The 18345-nt window shown below is 45.1% G+C and overlaps 2 protein-coding genes and 1 pseudogene across 2 annotated transcripts; 1 reads left to right on the forward strand and 2 right to left on the reverse strand.

The window, feature by feature from the left end:
* The first annotated feature begins 78 nt into the window (after positions 1 to 78).
* Positions 79 to 2342, forward strand: LOC139559280 (cytochrome b-c1 complex subunit 7-like). The gene is made up of 4 exons (XM_071375130.1): positions 79 to 317; positions 1013 to 1081; positions 1216 to 1382; positions 2143 to 2342. The coding sequence occupies exons 1-4, from the start codon at positions 299 to 301 to the stop codon at positions 2218 to 2220; spliced, it is 333 nt and encodes a 110-aa protein (XP_071231231.1). The 5' UTR covers positions 79 to 298; the 3' UTR covers positions 2221 to 2342.
* Positions 2343 to 2420: 78 nt separating this feature from the next.
* On the reverse strand, positions 2421 to 5416 carry LOC139558883 (leucine-rich repeat-containing protein 14B-like; annotated as a pseudogene).
* A 3150-nt stretch (positions 5417 to 8566) lies between these two features.
* Positions 8567 to 17861, reverse strand: LOC139559287 (protein naked cuticle homolog 2). Its single transcript, XM_071375151.1, has 8 exons — positions 17619 to 17861; positions 17482 to 17508; positions 17303 to 17388; positions 11334 to 11394; positions 10486 to 10580; positions 10128 to 10223; positions 9731 to 10010; positions 8567 to 9583 (listed from the first exon to the last, which is right to left on the reverse strand). The coding sequence occupies exons 1-8, from the start codon at positions 17641 to 17643 to the stop codon at positions 9099 to 9101; spliced, it is 1155 nt and encodes a 384-aa protein (XP_071231252.1). The 5' UTR covers positions 17644 to 17861; the 3' UTR covers positions 8567 to 9098.
* Positions 17862 to 18345: the final 484 nt, after the last annotated feature.

An 18345-nucleotide genomic window follows, 5' to 3' on the forward strand; every position in this document is an offset into this window, starting at 1 on the left:
TATTGAACTGGTTGAATGAGCCGATGAGCATGTTTGTACCAAGATGTACCAGAAGAGGGCCACATTTCGACACATTGTTGAGATTTTGGATGAAACTGAACTGGACCTTTGATAAATGTAGCTAGCCTTCTTCATAAGGACTAACGTGTAAATATATAAATGGAAAAATAGCGAGGATAATTTCAATGATAATTAAATTCTTACATTTTGTGCAAAGTTGCGCAACCGCGGATGACCTCTTTCTCAGGACGTCATTTTACCCACAATTCCACTCAAACTTTTTGTTAGACAGAACAACATGGCGTCGAGGGCACCAGGTAAATACAACCTGTCTTTTAAGCATTTCTTTACCCGTAAATCGAGATGATACATTGCAGATATTGTTGAGTATAGGGGATATTGATTTGTGAAAACACCAAGACGATGCGGAGTGTTTTGGTGTGTTCAAATCCATGTTTTTAAGGACTTTCTGGCGTCCTCTGTGTCACCGCGAAAGGCAAGAAGTATGTTGTTAGCTAGCTATGGCAAATTATGGAAATCTGGTTTGTGCCAGTGACATATTGCGCTTTTAAATTAAATGTATGCCAGTTGGCTAATGGTTAGGTAAAGCAGTACTATAACAGTTATAATAATCTTCTATGGTCTGATCAACCTTCAAACGCCACGCCAGTGCAACTTGATTATCTAACAGCATCTAACGTTAGCAGTCCCCACCTAGCTAGTAATATGTAGGTAATGTGATTTACTAGCAATCTATCCACTTATCCAGCACAAATGTAATATTTGCATTTTGAGTGCACTTCTAAGTTCGCCCAAATAATACTACTGTCAAATCCTCCCTCCAGTCCCTACTTCTATAATTCACTCATTTCTAGTGGATCCACTCGTGTCTTTTTAGATTCATGGATAACATTATTGGGTGTCTCGTTGCTTTTGTGCTACAGTGATTGCAACTTGATTTTAGTGAATAATCTTGTTGACATGCAAATTACTCTTCTGGTATCCCCCACAGCAACTACAGGCAGACTCCTGGTCAGCTTTCGTAAATGGTACTACAATGCTGCTGGATTCAACAAAATTGGTAACTCTTGGGAGTCTTAATGTTTTTTATTTTATTTGGGGCCATCTCTGAGTCTTAAGACTAATTAATGTACTCAGTCTTAAACATCTAGAATCTTCAGTTAGATCTCGCCTTGTGGATATTTTTGGTTCCAGGTCTGATGCGTGATGACACAATCCATGAGGATAGCGACGTGAAAGAGGCCCTGCGGCGTCTCCCAGAGAAAGTGTACAACGACAGGATGTTCAGGCTCAAGAGAGCCCTGGACCTCTCCATGAAGCAGGCGGTTCTCCCCAAGGAACAGCGGACTCAATATGAGGAGGTACAGCAGACCTGGGCTCAAATGTCATTTGAAATAATTTCAAGTACTTTGTGTTTGATCAACCTTGCCTGGTTTAATGGACTAATAAAATGGTCCTGAAACTGCAAACTCCACTCATCTGGCACTCTAGGCAGGCTAACGCAAACGCTAAAGTATTTGAAATCATTCAAATAATATTTGAACCCAGGTCTGAGGTACAGTGCATATAGTCTCACACATTAGTTTGTACATAAATTGCTTTGCGCTGCCACTGGAGAAATGGAAGATATGTCCAAAGTTTCATAGCAGTTGATGCTATAGTGAAGAGGTAATCAACTCCTGGAGTTCTGTTCTACCTGATAATTAATTGCACCCACCTGGTGTCCCAGGTCTGAATCAGTCCCTGATTAGGGGGGAACAATTAAACGCTATGGAACTGGCTTCGAGGTTCAGAGTTGAGGGTTATAGTGTAACTTTGGAATGAAGGGCAAAGTCTAGCCTCTGAGGCTAAGGTGGAGATATTGTTACTATATTGATAGTGCTAAACTAATTGAAGAATCAATGAAGCAAGTAGGAGAATTGATTTAACTATTAAATTATGACGCAAGTAGGAGTAGAGACTAAAGGTTGGATTGGAATTGGGCAATAGTTGAGTTGGGAGATGCCTATAAAGCTGTTTAATGTTGAAAAATGACATACTAAAAACCACATCAGGTAGAGTTGGTGGAAGAAAGTTGACAGAACTAATGTTTTGTTTTTTGTTTGACCTTTTTTTCTGCAGGACGTACATTACCTGGAGCCTTACCTGAAAGAGGTCATCCGTGAGAGGAAAGAGGTTGAGGAGTGGTCGAAGAAATGAGATGGACGTGGAGGGCTGATGTTCCTTCTGTTTGGTCTGGTGAATGGTTGTCCTCTGTAATATTTAAAATAAAGTGTACCCTGTGGGAAGACTGCTTAATAAAAATATAAATTTTTGGAAAAGATGTACAAGTGTGGAGAGTTTAAGAAGCATTGCAAGATTGGTAAAATAGCTTTTGGGTTAAGATGTGAACCAGGATGTTGATCACCACAGTAATGTTTATTTATAATGAATCCACTTTAATCCCACATTTTACACTTTTGTAAAATTGAATTTTCATTCCATTTTCATAATATACAAGGAAACATCTAAACCAGAATATATATATATATATATATATATATATATACAGTACATGTAAATACATGTTTGGTATACAAGTAGTACTATTCTCAAATGTATATAGAATGCATTACTCTGCCATTCATGAATGGAAGGCGGAAATAACAATTGACTAAACTATAATCGAAAGGCAGTTGCATGTTTAAAAAATCTTGTGATAATGGAGCAATACATTTGTCAAAATCTGTTTCAAGTACTTATGAATCAGTACATATGGGTGGATATAAAACAAAGTTTTTCAAGGCCTTGAGCATCCCAATACGCTAAAGTTGTCTCCTTTTTATTTGCACTAATTTCTTAGACGTCTTTGGATAAGTGGAAATGAAATGTTGCAAGCCACAATAGACGATTGAGAAAGATGAACCCTTTGTATTGCACACACCCTTGATCTATCAACCCTCTCTTTCCCACCCTCTGGTATGGTATTCTACCTGAACTTCAATCTACCTCTGGATCTCCTGTTGTCCACGATCTAAATGGTATCAAAGTTTCCAATGACGCTGTTGAAGGATTTCACTATGGACACCCCCAGTTCCTTACTGGTCTAATTGATATCTGTGTCATAAGTGCCCAACGGGGGTGACTACCTCCATGTTCCCCACCCCCTGAAGGATCCCCATCAGTTGACCGCCTGGAACATCTCCCTGTTGTACTGCAGCAGGACCGTCTCATCCAAGGGGTAGGTGACATCCTCAGGTTAGCAGTCCCGGGGCACTGGAAGCTCCAAATACCTCAGGGCTGGGAACCCAGCGGCCAGAGTCGAGAAGAGGCGGCAAAGGGCCGTGGCACTCAGAGGGTTGCCCAGTATCTTCAGGATGTCCATGTGTTCATCCTCCAGGGTGAGGCTGTGGAGGGTGGCGGGGAAGAGGCCGCACACGTCGTGACCATTATGTCCAGACTGACCAGGTTCTCACTTTGCAGGCTGTTGGCCAGATAGGCCATGTCCACACAGTTCAGGTTACAGTTGGCCAGCTCCAGGCATTTCAGTGGGGTGGTCAGGGGGCTCTGAACAAGGCCAAAGAGTCACAAATGTATTGTATTCAATTTTCACAATTTTTCTATATCACTTGTGCATGCTTGCAATGTGTGTCTGGGTGTGCGCCTCACTTCACGCAAGCTTGACAAAAAACTAAGCCAATATGAAATCTTTACGATGCATGCCTAATTAATGGACAGTGCAGGTGTCTGCTTGTTGTTTTGGGGCATGACCTCAGTGCTATTTCAAAGTCAGCTGTAAATGACACCCTATTCACTTTTAAATGCACTACTTTCTACCAGGGTCCAAAGGTTTTCTGGTCAAAAGTAGTACACTATATAGGAAATAGGGTGCGATTTGGGAAGCCAACAATATCAACCATTAAGTGTTCCCTGGTTTCTGGCCAACCTGCAGATTTAGCAGCAGGCAGCTGTCTACATTCTCCCCCACAGCCAAGCAACAAAAACAAAATGCAACTGAGTGCAAACTGAGTACCGGAAACTGAGTACTGCGAACTGCAGCCCCCATGCTATGATATTACACAGTGGAAATGCATCAGCTTGAATAGACATCCCCAAAGCTATATATACAGTAGACATCAATACCTTCTACCCATGCACACACACACACTCTCTCCCCACACAGAGGTGAGCCTCTAACCTTAGCAGTCTTCGCAGGTGTCTGATGAAGGTGCAGAAGCCCATGTAGAGCTCTGTCAGCTCAGTCAGCCAGCTCAGCAGATCGCCAATGGTCGCGAGCAGGTCATCTTCATCCGAGCCCACAACCTTCGCATGTCCATCACCTCGGGCAGCATCAGGGACTGCAGCTGGGGGAATTCTATCCGGGACAACAGCAACTCCAGGTGCGGGGCCTCCTGGTGAACATTATAGACCATTTGTAGTCTCCTCATGGCCTCCGGTTGGGCCACACGCAGCACATAGAACAGCTGTTTCAGGACCAGGGAGTTGGCTCAGGACCTGACGAAGCGCAGCTTCAAGGGGCAGTGACGGAGTAGCAGGAAGGCCTGGGCCACCACCTTGTAGTTCCGCCCGGTGACAAAGCCGTTCAGGCGCACGTCCACCTCGGTCTCGAGGGCTGAGGGTGCAGCGTCGCCCGCCTGGATGGCCACCATGACTTCGTAGCACATGCAGGTGCGGGCCCACCGAGCCAGAGTGGATCCACAGGCACAGGTATGGTACTCTGTGTTCTTCAGCCCAGTCAGGTCCACCATACGGAGGGTCTCGGTTGGCCGCAGCACGCAGGACTGGAGATGGAACAGATAGAGATAGAACATAACTGTTTATTGCCATCAAATGGGAATTTGTCTTACAAATCAAAGTTATAGGCCCTTATATGATGTAAGGTGACATTGTGACCTTGTATTGCCCCAGTGGCAACTCAAGTAACTACAAACACGTTGAGACTTGAAGCAAAACAAAAAACGTGTCACATTGTCCAAGATCCTGTGCCTCAGTTCACAAGCAGCATTTTTGACCAGTGACAGATTGCGCCTCTAAACACAACACCAGAACACACAGTTAGCCTACTTTCAGCCCAGTCAACAGAGCCATCTAGGCACTGCCGGCAGGTGCAGGAGATCCTCCTGGCAGTCTACCGTCCTCCCCAGGAGCCTTTGCAGGTTAAGCTCGTGCAGAGGCAGATTTGGACCAGGTCGTGGAGGAGGAAGGCCTTCTCGTGCAGGTAGCAGGCATTGAAGAGGAGCGGGTAGAGATTGAACAACAAACAGCTAAGGTTCTCCATGGCGCTCGGGTCACTCTAAGCGAAGCCCTCGGCAGCAAGAAACGTCAGGCTCTTCGTGGCTCTCTCTTCTCTGTTCTGTCCTCGAGGTCTGGGTCTTGAAGTGTTAGGATCAACCAATCAGCCCTTGTGACTGGATGTGTTTGTGTTGTTGCTCTCTCCCCGACTGTCTCTCTGTCTGTTGATTCTTTGTCTTTGCTAGTACTGTATATCTGTCTGAACCTCGTTTGCTGTGGTATCGCGTGGCGAAAGAGAGGCTTGGCGCGTGAGGTAGGTGAGTAGGAGGGCTATTTTTTAGAAACAGCCGTCTCATTCCCTTCGCCTCTCGAATGGGTTATCTATTTGCATCTTTCACCAAGGGGCAGAGCAGAAACAACCTTTTCCTACTGCTTACAAAATTAGGTCCAATCTCCCTCCATACCACCAACATTGAAAAGACCTGTTTATGCAAGAAAGCTACAGTGGGGAGAACAAGTATTTGATACACTGACAATTTTGCAGGTTTTCCTACTTACAAAGCATGTAGAGGTCTGTAATTTTTATCATACGTACACTTCAACTGTGAGAGAAGGAATCTAAAACAAAAATCCAGAAAATCACATTGTATGATTTTTAATTAATTAATTTGCATTTTATTGCATGACATAAGTATTTGATACATCAGAGAAGCAGAACTGAATATTTGGTACAGAAACCTTAGTTTGCAATTACAGAGATCATACGTTTCCTGTAGTTCTTGACCAGGTTTGCACACACTGCAGCAGGGATTTTGGCCCACTCCTCCATACAGACCTTCTCCAGATCCTTCAGGTTTCGGGGCTGTCGCTGGGCAATACGGACTTTCGGCTCCCTCCAAAGATTTTCTATTGGGTTCAGGTCTGGAGACTGGCTAGGCCACTCCAGGACCTTGAGATGCTTCTTACGGAGCCACTCCTTAGTTGCCCTGGCTGTGTGTTTCGGGTCGTTGTCATGCTGGAAGACCCAGCCACGACCCATCTTCAATGCTCTTACTGAGGGAAGGAGGTTGTTGGTCAAGATCTCGCGATACATGGCCCCATCCATCCTCCCTTCAATACGGTGCAGTCGTCCTGTCCCCTTTGCAGAAAAGCATCCCCAAAGAATGATGTTTCCACCTCCATGCTTCACGGTTGGGATGGTGTTCTTGGGGTTGTACTCATCCTTCTATTCCTCCAAACACGGCGAGTGGAGTTTAGAGCAAAAAGCTCTATTTTTGTCTCATCAGACCACATGACCTTCTCCCATTCCTCCTCTGGATCATCCAGATGGTCATTGGCAAACTTCAGACGGGCCTGGACATGCGCTGGCTTGAGCAGGGGGACCTTGCGTGCGCTGCAGGATTTTAATCCATGACGGCGTAGTGTGTTACTAATGGTTTTCTTTGAAACTGTGGTCCCAGCTCTCTTCAGGTCATTGACCAGGTCCTGCCGTGTAGTTCTGGGCTGATCCCTCACATTCCTCATGATCATTGATGCCCCACGAGGTGAGATCTTGCATGGAGCCCCAGACCGAGGGTGATTGACCGTCATCTTGAACTTCTTCCATTTTCTAATAATTGTGCCAACAGTTGTTGCCTTCTCACCAATTTGCTTGGCTATTGTCCTGTAGCCCATCCCAGCCTTCTACAGGTCTACAATTTATCCCTGATGTCCTTACACAGCTCTCTGGTCTTGGCCATTGTGGAGAGGTTGGAGTCTGTTTGATTGAGTGTGTGGACAGGTGTCTTTTATACAGGTAACGAGTTCAAACAGGTGCAGTTAATACAGGTAATGAGTGGAGAACAGGAGGGCTTCTTAAAGAAAAACTAACAGGTCTGTGAGAGCCGGAATTCTTACTGGTTGGTAGGTGATCAAATACTTATGTCATGCAATAAAATGCAAATTAATTACTTAAAAATCATACAATGTGATTTTCTGGATTTTTGATTTTAGATTCCGTCTCTCACAGTTGAAGTGTACCTATGATAAAAATGACAGACCTCTACATGCTTTGTAAGTAGGAAAACCTGCAAAATCGGCAGTGTATCAAATACTTGTTCTCCCCACTGTATATATAGACGCTAGTGACAACAATAACAGTAAAGCAATGTAGACAAACATAGCATGTACGTTGTACAGGGTAACATTGGCATCATGCCCACACTGAAATGATAGATTTACTGAAGGCTTAGATGTTAATCAAGACCAAAGCAGTGGCGGATCAGATATCATAATGTACTAGCCTAACATGACTGGTTATGAAAACATTATGCATTTGATGAGAGTACTCTGGAGCACCCAGAGTGTTGTAAATATACTGAACAAAAATATAAAAGTGTTGGTCCCATGTTTCATGAGTTGAAATAAAAGATCCCAGAAATGTTCCATATGCACAAAAAGCTTCTTCCTCTACAATGTTGTGTACAAATTTGTTTAAATTCCTGTTAGTGAACATTTCTCCTTTGCCAAGGTAACTCATAATTCACCTGACAGGTGTGGCATATCCAGAAGCTGATTAAACAGCATGATCATTTCACAGGTGCACCTTGTGCTGGGGACAATCAAAGGCCACTCTAAAAGGCCCTGCATCTCAGTGCTAGAGCTGTCACCACAGACCCTGGTTCGATTCCAGGCTGTATCACAACCGGCTGTGATTCCCATAGTCCCATAGGGCGGCGCACAATTGGCCCAGGGCCGTCCGGGTTAGGGTTTGGCTGGGTGAGGCTGTCATTGTAAATAAGAATTTGTTCTTAACTGACTTGCCTAGTTAAATAAAGGTTCCATAAAAAATGTGCAGTTTTGTCACACAACATATGTCTCAAGTTTTGAGAGAGATCCAATTGGCAAGTTGACTGCAGGAATGTCTACCAGAGCTGTTGCCAGAGAACTCTACCATAAGCTGCCTCCAATGTCGTTTTAGAGAATTTGGCAGTACTTACAACCGGTCTTACAACCGCAGACCACGTGTGGTCACACCAGATACTGAATGATTTTCTGATTCACCCCCCTACCTTTTATATTTAAGGTATCTGTGACCAACAGATGCATATCTGTATTCCCAGTCATTTGAAATCCATAGATTATAGCCTAATCAATTTATTTAAATTGACTGATTTCCTTATATGAACTGTAACTCAGTAAAATCTTTGAAATTGTTGCATGTTGCGTTTACATTTTTGTTCAGTGTATTTTCCTAAATATTCATAGAGCCTTAGCACGGAATGTTTTGCCATAAGAGAGAACACATTTTACATTTGACAGCTTCCACATGACGTAAACAAAGTGTATCACTTTATTACTTCTTACAAATTGTTTTACATTTTTCTTCTTCCCAAATCTGAAAGCGTCAGCCTTCATTAGATTGTGACTTTTTTCAATTGACAAACTACAATGATCACAAGCAAAGTGTATCATGCTTTCATACATCAAAATACAGACAATACAAAACATATTGCATATACTCTCATATGTAGATGTAACTGTTTAAATCATTATATTAATTGAAAGTGGTAATCTATAGAAACCTGAGAAGAAACTTCAGTCTAGAGGGCTTCGAAAGGTGAGTAGCATATTCAACATGACACATTCAACATGAAACTCAGTCGTCAATACAAGGCACATAAGCTCATTTTTGTACAAAGTTGCTATTATTCCTTAGTATGGAGAGTGATGGTGTCCCACAGCCCTATACTATATTTAGGCCCACCTGATCTGACCAGGAACCACTCAGGGCCATAGCTATAGGCTAAACCACAGGGAGGTGTGTCTCTCAGTCTTTGTATCCCTGAGTGGAGTGCAGACTGCAGTCATGCTGGGGGGTGGTAGTGGTGGTGATGGTGGTGGTGCTCGTGGTGGTGGTGGTGTTCATGCCTCTGAACCAGGGGGATCAAGCCCCCAGAGGAGGCAGGCAGGCTGGACAGCACCACACTTTCTCCCCCTGACTGAGCTTGAGAACCAGGCTGCTGCACGTTGAGTAGGGTTCTGGAGGGGGACCCAGCCCCTCTGGCCCTGGAGCGAAGCCTCTTGCTCTGGCTGTGCTGTAAGGGGAGTTGGGGCTGGGAGTGTGGCTGAGAGGGGTGGCACCATATGGAGGGGTGTTGGCCATGGAGCTTGCTTGATTTATCCCCACCTCCTCTGTCTCCCCCTACTGCCTTGGCTTGGCCCCTGAGAGACCTGAGGAAGGAAAGGCCCCTGCCTCTGGACTTTGTAGGGCCGCATTTCTCCCCCACCACCACTGAGCGGCGCTGCTGGTCTGAGCGGGCCTCCGGTCTGGGAACCTGAGAGGGGGCGTCTGCAGAGGATGGAGAACATCATGTTATGCTGTCATTTCTCTTTGTTGAATGTCATTCATCTTTGGTGTATTTTCAGTAAAAACCATGTTGACTTTAATGATCTGTGCCTCAAAAGTGCTGAAAATAAATGGTCATTGTGTACCTACCTGCATCGTCAAACATGGAGGAATAATTCTCTATCCCAGCTAGGTCTAAGTAGTGGTTCCTGCGTTCTGTGTTTTCATCCGCACAGTGAAAAGTCCTCTCTGGGCTCCCTGCCTCCTCCTGCTGGACTTCCTCCATTCTGTCCCCTGTTCTGGAGCCCCGGCCAGAGCTGCTGGAGGGGGCCACCACCAGTTTGACCTTCAGGGCTGTGCTGTTACATGAAGGCTGCTTGGCCGACACTTCAACCACCTCATAGATGGACTGCATGAGACTGGACATATCCTGTAACACACAGACACACACACACATCATTAGTAAGGCTGCAGGGTTGACTTAATCTTAAGAGAAAACTCATAATGCGCAAAATTTGCTTGTTGTAGCTGTGTGAAGCTACCGTACCTCCTTGGTGACTTTACCACTGTTGTCAAAGTGATACAGTGTGAAGATCCACTCCTGTCGAGTGTCATCCTCCAACACCACATTGCACTCTGTGTCCTGTAACCATGAATAATTGTCACCATTATGCAGACCCTTTTATGCGTGCTTACATTTTACGTACAAGTGATCCCAGGAATTGAACCCACTAGCCTAGAATTGACGTTCCATGCTCTACTTATTGAGCTACAGAGGACCAAACACAACAGGTACCATATTATGGTCATCAAACAAATCACTGCCATACTCTGTAGAGATTCTATAGATCAAATCCTTTTGTAGTTGTAGTGTACAGGACAGTAAAAGACCAAAAGCCACTCACATCAACATGGCTGTTCCTCTTCTTGGGCTGTCTGAATGGAACGTGGATGTAGCTCTCTCTCTCCTTCTCCCCTCCCTTCTCTGATGGCAGTACCACTGTAAAACAAACAAAGTATATTCTCATTAGCCTTTGTGTTTGCTGTTTACAGACGATAATACACACACAGTATCCCAGGTTTCCCCGACAAGCAAGGGGAATTCTTTGATTAAGATATGAACCATGGGCCTCCCGGGTGGCGCAGTGGTCTAGAGCACTGCATCGCAGTGCTATGCTGCGCCACCAGAGTCTGGGTTCGCGCCCAGGCTCTGTCGCAGCCGGCCGCGACCGGGAGGTCCGTGGGGCGACGCACAATTGGCTTAGCGTCGTCCGGGTTAGGGAGGGTTTGGCCGGTAGGGATATCCTTGTCTCATCGCGCTCCAGCGACTCCTGTGGCGGGCCGGGCGCAGTGCGCGCTAACCGAGGGGGCGGGTGCACGGTGTTTCCTCCGACACATTGGTGCGGCTGGCTTCCGGGTTGGAGGCGCGCTGTGTTAAGAAGCAGTGCGGCTAGGTTGGGTTGTGCTTCGGAGGACGCATGACTTTCGACCTTCGTCTCTCCCGAGCCCGTACGGGAGTTGTAGCGATGAGACAAGATAGTAATTACTAGCGATTGGATACCACGAAAAATTGGGGAGAAAAGGGGATAAAATTAAAAAAAAAAAAAAAAAAAAAAGATATGAACCATACCGAATCAAACAGGTCAATCATTGAGTAAGTCTAAGATGTTAAGTTTATGATGCATGCTAGACTAGAATCAGTGCAACAGTAATGTGATCAGCCTGATCCACTGAGCCGTCTTTTTCTACTCACCCTGTAGGGGGCTCTTATCGTTCAGGGACTGCTCATCCTTCACTTGCCTTCTGCACAACTCCTGGAAAAAGAGGGAGAGGAGCGATAGACCAAGTGAGAATTAGGAGAGAAAGTCACAGAAGAGGGGGGGGGGGGGGGGTAGAGATAGGAAGAAGGAGAAAGACAAGAAAGTTTAAATGATGTGAGAGCAGGAAATCTTTGATCATCTGGGGGCCTATTGTTTGTCATCAGCTGGGTAAATAATACTGTGAGAACCAGCTCCCAGCTGATGTTTTCAAGTTCACCTCAACTTCCGATTAATTCAATAAAGCCATATGTGTTCTATAACTAATCAGATGTACCACCTAATCATCCCCAGCTTCCAATTGGCTCATTCCTCTCCCCTGTAACTATTCCCCAGGTCTTTACTGTAAATGAGAATGTGTTCTCAGTCAACTTACCTGGTAAAATAAGGGTAAAAAAAATATATAATCTGTTATATTTTATTCTGTTCTCAGAGAGGAAATAAAGCACTGGAGAAAAATAGAACCTATAAGGGTACATTTACTGTAAAAGAAGGCAGTCATGCTCATGCCATGACCATGCCAGCTGTGACATCACTATATCCAGTAAAAGTAAATGCATTAAGTCACTCTTGGTATTAAAGTAATATCACCTACAGAGTTCCCATATATGTGTACAACTGAGCGTCCCATATGGAAACAATAACACACAGTCTATACATTTACTATGTTCAAAAACCTGCTGAGACTACAACCTATTTATAATGCCTATGGGCTCAAGGCGGATGTTAACTTCAACTAAATCCACTGGGTAGTTGTTGCTTGGTGAGTACCCACACTTTTAAACTAGGTGTTCCCTTGAACGCTGTTGAGCATATTGCATGTGCTATCAAGACCAATCCAGATCTGAGCATATGATATCCAACCCTCTGTTGCAACAAGTCAGAAACCATCCCTTCAAAAAAGGACAGTGAAAGCACCAAAACATTAGATCTGTGCGTCTAACTGTCTCCACCACAGACATTCCCAGCAGCCAGCCGCCCACAGCTCTGACAGATGCAGATGAGTAACAAAGAGCCTGTGGAGTCTGAGAGGACCATGCTGACAGATAACCCTGACTGCTGATGGCTTCAACCAGCATACCAGCCAAACCTCTGCCATCGACCGCCACGCTCTGCCTGCTACGGGCCCTTTCATCTGGGGTCGGGTTACCGACCGAGAGGGGAGAGGAGCGGGGGCCTTTTCCTGCACTCAACTGGGTGTCACCAAGCTTTGCATCCTGTCTTGTAGCCCCCCCTCTCTCCCACCCGCCTTTAGTTAGAGTCAAACGCAGAGCCCTGAGAAGAGAAGAGAACAGTACAGAGCTTTGTTTTAACAATCTCTTTCCTGCCAACCAATACCTGGATAGGTGGTTGATCATCTCTCTTCCTGTCAACCAATACCTGGATAGGTGGTTGATCATCTCTCTTCCTGTCAACCAATACCTGGATAGGTGGTTGATCATCTCTCTTCCTGTCAACCAATACCTGGATAGGTGGTTGATCATCTCTCTTCCTGTCAACCAATACCTGGATAGGTGGTTGATCATCTCTCTTCCTGTCAACCAATACCTGGATAGGTGGTTGATCGTATGGGGGTGGGGCTGTATGGGGAAGGATGGTTGCTTCATCGCAGGAGTTTATGTGAAGCAGCTTCTGTTATATACATAATAGGAAGATAAGTCTCTTGAAGTTGGTATACAAGTAGATATTCAAAGAATGTAAAGGGGGTTGGGGTTGTTTTCAGGCTCAGGCAATAGTTAACGTTAAGTCAGAGAATAACCATTAAGAAGTTCTCATTTTCAGAGGTCTGGCCTTGCTCACAGAAACCAGATGTGAGTGATTTCTGGAGGAGGGGAACTGAGGGAGGGATTTGGATGTTGAGCTGTGGTTGGGTGAGGAAACGCTGGAGCCAGAGTCTATACGACTATCTAGCTATAGAACTGGGCCTCTCTCCAACTGGCCAATCAGTTCTGCTGGCCATGAGGGCGGAAAGCAGTGGGAAATTTTCAGATCATTGTGGGTAGAGATGTCCAAGGGTTCTTACCACCTAATGATATGACCATGGTCTCTTTCTCTCTCTGTTTTTATCTGTCTCTCTCTCTTTCTCTCTCATCCTCTGTCTGAGCTACAGCCCAACAAACAAGGTGGGTAACCAAACATGAAAGGGAGAGCCAGCCACCTGAACAATCCAATCTGTGTTTGGGAAAATCGGTTTCCCTGGCTTAGAGCTGGAATGTTCTGGGAGGTGATTTCAGCCCAAATATAATCACAGTCCAGAGTCTGAACAGTAGAATAATAAACAGAAACCTCTGGTACAACAAACAGAACAGAAACACCTTGGTGGAAACAATAAGAGGAGGACTAGAAGGAAGATTCCTTCTCCAAACCCAAGAGAATGACTGGCCCAGTTTAACCAACACTGTCGTTCCAAATACAAATCCATACAGAGACAGTGATGCAAACTGCAATCCGATTCTGATATGGTTGGTTGCATTTCATCAGACAACTTTTTTTATACTTAGTGTTTGTACATTTTACAAACTCTCTGGCTCACTTGACTGAGCTGTACATGATCCAAACCTGCCTTGGATAAACAGGTTTATTAATGAAAAGTGCCTTTGTTATTGCATCAGGTGATATTGTCAACACTCCACCCTGAGTCATTGTAATTAAACAGAAACAGTATGTCAATATTGAGGTTAATTGTTCTACAAGTCTGAAATTGTTTAACATCCTGATGGAAATAAGGTCGTGTTACAGATATCGAAATGGGATTTTAAAAAATACGCACACTGAGTAGATTCACCACAGAATTATCTTTAAGGAAATGAAAGCACACATTAATTCAGAATTTTGCTCCACTCTTTGAAGTTGAGCAGCCAGAAGATGAGAAGTTGGAATAAAGAGGGATTCTTCCAGGACTAACAGTGAACAGGGTGGGTGACGGAGAGCTTTGGTGTCTCACTGCAGGACTAACGGTGAACAGTGTGGGTGACGGAGAGCTTTGGTGTCTCACTGCAGGACTAACAGTGAACAGGGTGGGTGACGGAGAGCTTTGGTGTCTCACTGCAGGACTAACAGTGAACAGGGTGGGTGACGGAGAGCTTTGGTGTCTCACTGCAGGACTAACGGTGAACAGGGTGGGTGACGGAGAGCTTTGGTGTCTCACTGCAGGACTAACGGTGAACAGGGTGGGTGACGGAGAGCTTTGGTGTCTCACTGCAGGACTAACAGTGAACAGGGTGGGTGACGGAGAGCTTTGGTGTCTCACTGCAGGACTAACGGTGAACAGGGTGGGTAACGGAGAGCTTTGGTGTCTCACTGCAGGACTAACGGTGAACAGGGTGGGTGACGGAGAGCTTTGGTGTCTCACTGCAGGACTAACAGTGAACAGGGTGGGTGACGGAGAGCTTTGGTGTCTCACTGCAGGACTAACAGTGAACAGGGTGGGTGACGGAGAGCTTTGGTGTCTCACTGCAGGACTAACGGTGAACAGTGTGGGTGACGGAGAGCTTTGGTGTCTCACTGCAGGACTAACTGTGAACAGGGTGGGTGACGGAGAGCTTTGGTGTCTCACTGCAGGACTAACAGTGAACAGGGTGGGTGACGGAGAGCTTTGGTGTCTCACTGCAGGACTAACGGTGAACAGGGTGGGTGACGGAGAGCTTTGGTGTCCCACTGCAGGACTAACGGTGAACAGGGTGGGTGACGGAGAGCTTTGGTGTCTCACTGCAGGACTAACGGTGAACAGGGTGGGTGACGGAGAGCTTTGGTGTCTCACTGCAGGACTAACGGTGAACAGGGTGGGTGACGGAGAGCTTTGGTGTCTCACTGCAGGACTAACGGTGAACAGGGTGGGTGACGGAGAGCTTTGGTGTCTCATTGCAGGACTAACGGTGAACAGGGTGGGTGACGGATAGCTTTGGTGTCTCATTGCAGGACTAACAGTGAACAGGGTGGGTGACGGAGAGCTTTGGTGTCTCACTGGGTCTATGACCTGAGGCTGCAGGATGTTGACACAAGTGATCAAGGACGTGTGACCGCTACAGCCTGGACACCCCAATGAAGGCATCAAAGTTGACACTATAATCAAGCTTCATTACTGAAAAGAGGACAAACAATGAACATAATCTTAGACAGCCAGACACACACATGAAGTGCCCAGGCAAATAACATAGAGTATACCAGTACACTACAAACTGTAGCTAGACAGGCCCCCTGCTGACAGTTACATTTGCGGTTGTGCCATGGAGCCGCTAATGTTGGAGCTGGAATACAGAATCACAGGAACAACTGAACTGCCATTAAAAAGACGTGGAGGACCTGGGTCTCATTACAGAAACCTGGCAGGCTCAGCCTTTCTTTCCTAATAACAGGTTCCAGAGAGACAGCAACATGGACCAACACTTCATTAACACCTCCTCCCCACCATGAGTTCAAAATGACACTACAGCAGGCATTCAAAATGGCTCCAACAGGTCTTTCCAAGTGTTGAAAGATGATTACGAGAGAGAAAAGAAGACATTCAAAATATGTGAGTGAGGCAGTGAGTGGCCACACAGTTAAGAGTCAAAGAAGAGTTATGAGCATCAAGATGTTGTACTCTCACTATGCTACATCTTCCCAAATGTGACCATCTCATTAACAGTACTAAGCCTACATGTGAAGGTGTTCCACCCACAACCAGACACTCCGCCTACCAGACCTTGTCTCCCCCTGCCAGCACCAGATGTGGGGTTTCAGTGTGGCGGTAATGAAAGACCCTGCTGTTCTGGACAGCGGCCATATGCATTTCACACAGACATGACAGCCTCCTCTCACAGAGAGCAAAGGAAGGAGCAGGGGGGGGGGGAGCCCCTCTCCAAACACCTTTCATGTCCCTGGCTTGGCTGTGTGCTTATACTGTTCTATCATCCTCTGGTTGCTTTGCCTTGGCTGGGACTGGGAGGAGCAGACCTGGCTGAGACATCATGCACATGTGATTCAGAGTCAGTGAACCCTAGTGCGAACACCAGTGTGGACTCAATGTGAGCATGAAGTGGTGACTGACAGTGTCAATCCTCTATCGATGGATGAATCAGGATGTAAACAAGACTGAGAAGGCAGCAATTCAAAATGTTATTTGTTGTTTACCCAGATGGTACATAGTTTGGCTGTGATTTCTGTATAAAGATTGATGAATACAACACCATGTATTCAATAGAGAATTGTCAATTTGCTTACCTTTGTCTTAGATAAGAAGCGATGTGTGATACACTGCCTTCATCTTTTCATTAGGATTCTAAGCTCTTCCACTCTGGGCGGCTGTGTTCCATTCAGCTACCCTTTCACAGGACTCCACCATTCTGGTTCTTGTTAGCGTCATTATCCAAGTTCAAGCCTCTCAACTCTAATGACACACATGTGTCTGTGTTGCTTTCCATTTACAGGCCTTTCTGGGCCAGAAAGAGCCAGAAGCAGATGCATCATGAACATGGTCCAGAGAAGGATGCTAACCCCCCAGGATGCAAAATACAAACTAGAGTTTGGTAAACAACTGACTGTTAGCATTGACAAACTAAAGAACTGTCCTAGAGAAGTAGGCCTATGGGGATTTAGGTGTGAGAAGGATTTGGCAGCAGGGTATTTTTATTTTTTATTTAACTAGACAAGTCAGTTAAGAACTAATTCTTATTTACAATGTCGGCCTAGGAACAGTAATAACTGCCTTGTTCAGGGGCAGAACAACAGATTTTTACTTTGTCAGCTCTGGGATTTAATTTGGCAATCTTTCAGTTACTGGCCCAACACTCTAATCTCTAGGCTACCTGCCGCCCCAAATATGGCTAGTGACTGTGTGATGACTCTTTCTCTTTCACTGAAAATCTGCAAACAGATTAAATGTTAGTCATATTTCAATATGTCTGGAAAATGCGTTGTACAATACCTGCTTGAATCTGATTTTGTGGGTGTGGAGATCCGTACATTCCAGCTCTCTCTGACAGGTGAGCACATTGGCAGCAAAACTACCACCTGGAAGAAACAAACAAATAAAAAAGTCTATATCCTGCATAACACTATGTTTGAGAGACATACATTTGAGACTTTCCTAAAGGTGATTCTTACCTTCAGGATTTTCTCTGCGTTTACAGGCTATCCAAATTATGCATGGAATGGAAACATAAAAGAGAGAAAGAAAAGATTGTTACATTTAGGTTATTAAGAGATATATAGTAGCCCCTGAAACGAAATACTAATCTTACCATGTTTTGATTGGAGTTTGCCCATATTTTTTTATATTTCCTCTCGTGCCTTGAACTTTCATCTATTTGCGCATTGATCAAGACGTCTTCATCATCTCCCCTTGATAACAACAAAGACAGTTGTATCCTGTATGCACCGATATGTCGATTTTGCCATCAAGTTATTATAGGGTTGAGCTAGACAAGAGGACCGAAGCGTCGTGAAAGTGCACACAAGTATGTTGGACAGAGAGAACTTGCGAAGTTTATTATGGAAAAGAAACGAATAATCAATATACAGAGGGTACAGCACACCCTGCTGGCCATTAGGGGAAAGTATTTTCTACATTTTTATTGAGCGCATAAAACAAATTAGCTCACAGTGACATAATTTAACGCGTGTGTAACAGTTTAACTTTAGTCCGTTCCCTCGCCAAGACCCGGGCGCGAACCAGGGTCCCTCTGCACACATCAACAATAGTCACCCACGAAACATCGTTACCCATCGCTCCACAAAAGCCACGGCCCTTGCAAAGCAAGAGGAACCACTACTTCAAGGTCTCAAAGCGAGTGACGTCACCAATTGAAACGCTATTAGCGCGCACCACCGCTAACTAGCTAGCCATTTCACATCGGTTACACGTGCATGATGTGTCTTTCTTATAAACATAAAATAAGAGCCCTTCATTATACAAACGTTTTATTTGTTTAGTATCTAGATCGCTTTTTCCCCTAAATAGGCTACTGT

This window comes from Salvelinus alpinus, chromosome 29 (assembly GCF_045679555.1).
Source record: "Salvelinus alpinus chromosome 29, SLU_Salpinus.1, whole genome shotgun sequence".
In the NCBI taxonomy this organism is placed as follows: domain Eukaryota; kingdom Metazoa; phylum Chordata; class Actinopteri; order Salmoniformes; family Salmonidae; genus Salvelinus; species Salvelinus alpinus.

Bases quoted from the DNA above. Each gene is read 5' to 3' on its own strand.
- LOC139559280 (XM_071375130.1), top strand. The intron at 1,082-1,215 runs GTAACTCTTGGG...TTTTGGTTCCAG, and splicing joins TGCTGGATTCAACAAAATTG to GTCTGATGCGTGATGACACA. The intron at 1,383-2,142 runs GTACAGCAGACC...TTTTTTCTGCAG, and splicing joins AGCGGACTCAATATGAGGAG to GACGTACATTACCTGGAGCC.
- LOC139559287 (XM_071375151.1), bottom strand. From the start codon at position 17,643: ATGGGCAAACTCCAATCAAAACATG. The intron at 17,389-17,481 runs GTAAGAATCACC...TGTTTCTTCCAG, and splicing joins ACGCAGAGAAAATCCTGAAG to GTGGTAGTTTTGCTGCCAAT. The intron at 9,584-9,730 runs GTAGGTACACAA...CATCCTCTGCAG, and splicing joins CTCCATGTTTGACGATGCAG to ACGCCCCCTCTCAGGTTCCC.